At 29.6% G+C, this 6,040-nt stretch overlaps 1 protein-coding gene across 1 annotated transcript; it reads left to right on the top strand.

The window, feature by feature from the left end:
* The first annotated feature begins 1,564 nt into the window (after positions 1-1,564).
* Positions 1,565-5,641, top strand: LOC130970316 (cytokinin dehydrogenase 3-like). The gene is made up of 5 exons (XM_057896368.1): positions 1,565-2,252; positions 2,839-2,966; positions 3,779-4,078; positions 4,271-4,539; positions 5,214-5,641. Exons 1-5 carry the CDS (start codon positions 1,619-1,621, stop codon positions 5,509-5,511), a joined length of 1,629 nt encoding a protein of 542 aa, XP_057752351.1. The 5' UTR covers positions 1,565-1,618; the 3' UTR covers positions 5,512-5,641.
* The last annotated feature ends 399 nt before the right edge of the window (positions 5,642-6,040 follow it).

Genomic DNA, 6,040 nt, shown 5'->3' with positions numbered 1-6,040 from the left:
ATTATTTATATATTATAAATTATAAATTTTAAAAAAGATCTAATGTCAATTTAAATTTTTTAAATTTATTATTTTGAGTTACAATTCATAAAATGAAGTTTTAAATTAGAGACTCGCTGACTTATCAAATTTGAACTCAAAAAAAAAATACAAAAAATAACATATTTGAATAACTTGAACCATATATATATATATATATATATATATATATATATATATATATATAATATAAAACATATTTGTCTAAACTAAAATTTGGCTTATTTTCGTCTTTACTTAAGAACATGGTTTTGAAAATTAGACCAAATTAGTTAGCTCAACCGGACTAATTAATAATTAGTTACAAATTGGTTTGGTTGAGACAAAAAATCAATTGACAAAGAACACTACAAAAAAAATGACTTTTAGTGACAAATATTTAGCAAGTGATAGTATAATTGTCATTATTTATCTTATTTACTCTAATTTTTTGAAGAGCAGTCAAATGTTTATAATTTTAGATTTTTTAGTATATTCATGATTTGTTTTAGATTTTTTAGTCTATTTATGATTTATGATTTCCTTTTTCGTTTACTCTTAAATTTTTGGATCAATTACTAATACCCAAAGTTAGGCTATTTTTAAAAGTACAACTTTAGATGATTGCTAATATTCAAATTGTTATATTGATATATTATAGTTATAAGTTTAAAATTTTTTATTATTTAGATTTGTAACATAATTTATTATTTTTAAAGAAAAATTTATGGCCATATAATGACAACTAAAAGTAAATAACATTAACATCTTAGAATTATTTTTAGTGTCCATATAAATTATCCCTAAAAGTTATATACTTTTTTTAGCTATTAAAAAGATCTTTATCAGCAATTGTTGCTGCTAAAATCTTTCAACAACAAAGTATAAGACAATTTATATCTAATTACAGTTAAATATATTAGTGGCTATTTTTATTGTCGCTAAAAATAAAATAAATAACCACTAAAAATAATATTTCTAATAATAAAATTGATAAAAATTAGAAAAATCGGTCAAAAAATCGATTAATCAATCAAATCCATATAATTTTTTAGTAGTTCACCAATTTAAAATAATAACACATAAAAATTATTTTATTTTTAAAAAATTATATATTTTATATAAAATAATATTATTTTATGATAACCAATTCAATTTCAATTTCAACCTTTAAACTTTTTGAACCTCACTCTATCAGTTGAATTGAATGACCGGTATTATATACATTCATTTCAAGCCTTGGGGGTGTGCTTCATTTTAATTATCTATACAATTATTCATCACCTTACCTAATATCTTATAAATTCATATGCACTAATAATAAGAAAGTAAGAGTGTTGAACATGGTTATAAACAGAAAAGAAAGTAACTTTTTTCCATTTTTAAATTCATTCACTCAGAGACCAAAAGATTCCCCCCTCTCTCTCTCTCTCTCCCCCAAAAAGATTTCCATCCATTCCTCTCTGTCATGCAAATTCTCTTATTCTATTTATAGCCCCCTCACTCACTGATTCACACACCAATTACCAAAATCTCATAGAAAAAGAAAAAAAGAATTCCTCTTCTTCGATCCTCTTCAGACACAAAATAAATAAAAAAAATGGTTGAAAACTATCTTCCTGCTCCCACATACTTCATCCTTCTCCTAATAACCATAACACGATTGATATCCACCGTTGGCAACAAAACTGAGCATTTGAACAACAACTCCCTCCTCTCATCGGACCTCATCTCCCGCCACAACCTCCTTGACGACCCCGAGTCTCTAGAATCGGCTTCTAGAGACTTCGGCAACCTAGTCCATCACCTCCCACGGGCAGTGTTCCACCCGCGGTCTCCACAAGACATAGCCTCCCTCGTGAAGACTTCGTACGAGAGCCCTGTCCCTTTCACGATATCCGTGAGGGGACAGGGCCACTCCACGAGGGGTCAGGCTATGGCGAGAGGAGGGGTGGTGGTGGACATGAGGGCCCTGAGAGAAGAAAATAATAGTAATAAGAAGAAGAACATTCGCGTGATTTGGAGAGAGGAAGGATACTATGGTGACGTGGGAGGGGAGGCGCTGTGGGCGGATGTGCTGCGGGAGGCGGCGGAGATGGGAGTTGCACCGGCTTCTTGGACGGATTACTTGTACTTGACTGTGGGAGGGACTCTCTCCAATGGCGGCATCAGTGGCCAGAGCTTCAAGTATGGACCCCAAATCAGCATTGTTCATGAAATGGATGTTATCACTGGTTTGTACACTTATTTAATTTACATTGCTTCTTCACGTTTCATTATTCACTTCTGTAAGGCTAAAAATACAAAAATGTTTTCAAAACAAAAATTTTAAATATTATATAGATAAAATTATATATATTAAATTAAATAAAATAATTTTAAATTATTGTAATTTAGCAGAAGTAAAGTAAAATGTAGTAAGTTAATTTGTAGAAGAAAACGTTTAAATTTTGAAATTGTTTCCGCATATGAGAAATATTTACTTAATTGCTATATATTGCATCAATAATTGTGGTTATTAGCTCAGCATTTAGTATAATTTTTGTGTTATATATACCAATGCTTTTCACCGGGTCCCATGACTTAAAAAAAAAATACTAGCTTTTCAGAGAATATGTGATGTTGAGATCTAAGTATTATTTCGGCCATCAATAAGTCTTCTCATAACAAACAATTAAAAAAAAGAACGGTGAATTTTGTTAGGCATATATAATGTTTGTTAGCTAAAAAAATAAAAAAGATATGCATGCATGCAAATTAATTAAATGCATTATGATAATAACATACAATTAACTAATTGGCAATTTTTTTTGTTTTCAGGAAAAGGAGAGCTAGTAACATGCTCTTCACACACAAATTCTGAGTTATTTCATGCGGTGCTTGGAGGCTTAGGACAATTTGGCATTATAACAAGGGCAAGAATTGCTCTTCACCCAGCACCAAAAATGGTAGAGAAACTAATTAACCATACAATTTATCTTGCATTCTAGCTTTGTCTTGTAATAAGTGATCTATAAATAATTTTTCTCCGGAATAGTAACTAAATGATTTAATCGGTGCATGTCACATTATTATACATTCCAAATAATGTCATTGTCCAAAAAGCCCTCCGTTGCCAATTTTCTTGGCAACTAGCAACACCATATACACACTAACACACCATTCACATTATGCTAGCTAGTGCATATATTATTATTTACCATATCATGAAAAAGAAACATACACTAATGAAAATTGGACGAGTTATTTCTAATAATGATATACATATTGTCTACGAGTTTGGACAACTGGATGTGAATAATTGAATGTTGAAGTTTATATTAGTATTTGCCTTTTGACAAAATAATATAAATGCAAGAAATTGAAGTCCATATATATATGCTATGTTGAAATTTATAACATGTGAGTCCTAATAAATCTTAAAGCATATAAATAATAGTGCTTGCTGTCTCTTCTCATCAATGACCAAAAATCTCTATTTTGGTTCATCAAACTCAACTAACAACCCTGTTTGACAAGACTTGAAATTGAAATTGTGTCTCTACACAGTGTGTTCTCACTAGAGACTCTTAATTAACACACAAATAAAGTTGGTGATGAGACCTATCAAAAGGGATTTTGAGGCATGAAGTGTTATATATATAATAATAATTAACCACAATAATAGTAACAATATAACTTTGTACTAATTAATTTGATCAAAATGCTTGCTAGTGAGGTAAGATGAATGGCCTAATTGATGTTGATTTTTTGTTGGCAGGTGAAATGGGTCAGGCTTCTATACAATGACTTTTCTGCTTTTACCAAAGACCAAGAGCGATTAATCTCAATCAATGGAAGGAAACACAATAATAATGATAATAATGATGACAATGTTGCATTGGATTATGTGGAAGGGATGCTACTAATGCACCAAGGACCCATAAATAATTGGAGATCTTCTTTCTTCCCTTTAGCCGACCATCCAAGAATCATTTCCCTAGTAACTCAACATAGCATCCTTTATTGTCTTGAATTGGCCAAATATTATGATGAAAAATCTGAAAACAATGTGGACAAGGTATATATTGCTCATTTTGTCTTTTTCCTTTCTTCCTTTTTTTTGAAACCATAATAATTAACCCTTTCCATGCAAACTACATACATTGTCTTTCTTTTTTAACTAATGTGTTTGGTTGGAGTAAAAATATTAACACACTAAGATCAATTAAGTAATATAATATTATTCTTGTTTGTGTATATATATATGTAGGAAATGCAAGGTTTGCTTGAAGGACTTAGCTATATGCCGGGATTTTATTATGAGAAAAAAGTGTCATATGTTGAGTTCTTGAATAGAGTCAGAAGTGGAGAGTTGAAGCTTCAGTCACAAAGACAATGGGATGTTCCTCATCCATGGCTTAATTTGTTTATACCCAAATCTCAAATCATGGATTTTGATTCCGGCGTATTCAAGAATATCATTTTCAGACGAAACATCACCACAGGACCTGTCTTGATTTACCCCATGAATAGAAGCAAGTAAGCCTTGGATTAACAACAACAACAACAATATATTATTACTACTATTATTATTGTAATTATTATTAATAATTAAGTAATTAATGAAACTAATTAATTAACGAGTGCGTTAGAATATTAGGAAAAGGTAAAAAAGCTTTTACTTTTACCTTTTTTTAACGTGTCATTAATATACTCTTAAACTAACTAATTATACTAGGTATATATAGGTATACATGAAAAATCAGTCACAAAATTTGCCACTAATATAATTAATTAAGGTTGTTTGAGTGATAAGTTCTTGTTAATTCTTTTAAGCAAGTATCAGGGATCAAATTTTATCTTATATATGCAACAATCTATTAACTAATAGAAAATTCTTAAATAGAACTTACATTTATGTTGGATTAGTTCTTGATCAGTCGAGTTGAGAGATACAATGAACAATAAAAAAAAATAGTTATTAATATAAAATATATATTAAAATATAAAAAAATATTAAAAAATTAAATAATACATAATGATGATTGATTTAATAATTAATTTTTGTGTGTATATATATTTTTTTAAACAAAATTAAATTATGTGTGTGTATCATTGAGGTCCTCCTTAGTTAATTCACAAATCTATCTTGTCCATTAAAGTTGAATAATTGGAAGTTAATATGTAATTAATTAATTAATTACTTGTTTCAGGTGGGACAAAAGAATGTCAGCATCTATACCAGAGGAGGATATCTTTTATACAGTTGGATTTTTGCACTCAAGTGGATTTGATAATTGGAAGGCATTTGATGCTCAAAACAAAGAAATCTTGAAATTTTGTAATGATGCTGGAATTAAGGTTAAGCAATATCTTCCCCACTACAGCACACAAGAAGATTGGACAAAACACTTTGGCCCTAATAAATGGAGGACTTTCTTGGAAAGAAAACTCCAATTTGATCCAAGAATGATTCTATCACCTGGACAGAGAATCTTCAACAAAGATTAACTATTATTTTAAAAATATTTTATTTTTAAATCAAGGTTATCACAAATATTAGAAACTCGGATTTAAACGTTTTTCACAAAGGCTATGCTTCAAGTTGCCGATCATACAGTATGAAGCATAACTTAGTTTTGATGGAGTGACAGATGTTAAATTTATCTAAAAAAGAATATTTATTTTAATTCTGCCATCCGAAATCGGTTAAGAAAATTTTCAAGTGTATCATTGTCTTACTGTTTCAGTAATTTTTAAGCGTTGATCTTAACTATAAAAAATATATAATATATATAATTAAAATCAATAATTAATTATTACTGAAACACCGATATACCGATATAGTTGAAGGCTTTTCAATAGGTTATGTATGTATGGTGGGTCTAGCTGAGTTCACTAACTAGCTGGGCACAGGTGTACACACATAATGTCCCAGGCTTCAGATCATAGCCTTTGTTTGTACTTTAATATTTTTGTTAGATGGGGTGGGGTTAAAAGCTGCATGACTTTAATTTGGCATATATATAAATCAGGTTAC

Source organism: Arachis stenosperma, chromosome 3 (assembly GCF_014773155.1).
Source record: "Arachis stenosperma cultivar V10309 chromosome 3, arast.V10309.gnm1.PFL2, whole genome shotgun sequence".
Lineage (NCBI taxonomy): Eukaryota > Viridiplantae > Streptophyta > Magnoliopsida > Fabales > Fabaceae > Arachis > Arachis stenosperma.
This window is presented reverse-complemented; position numbering and strand designations above follow the sequence as displayed.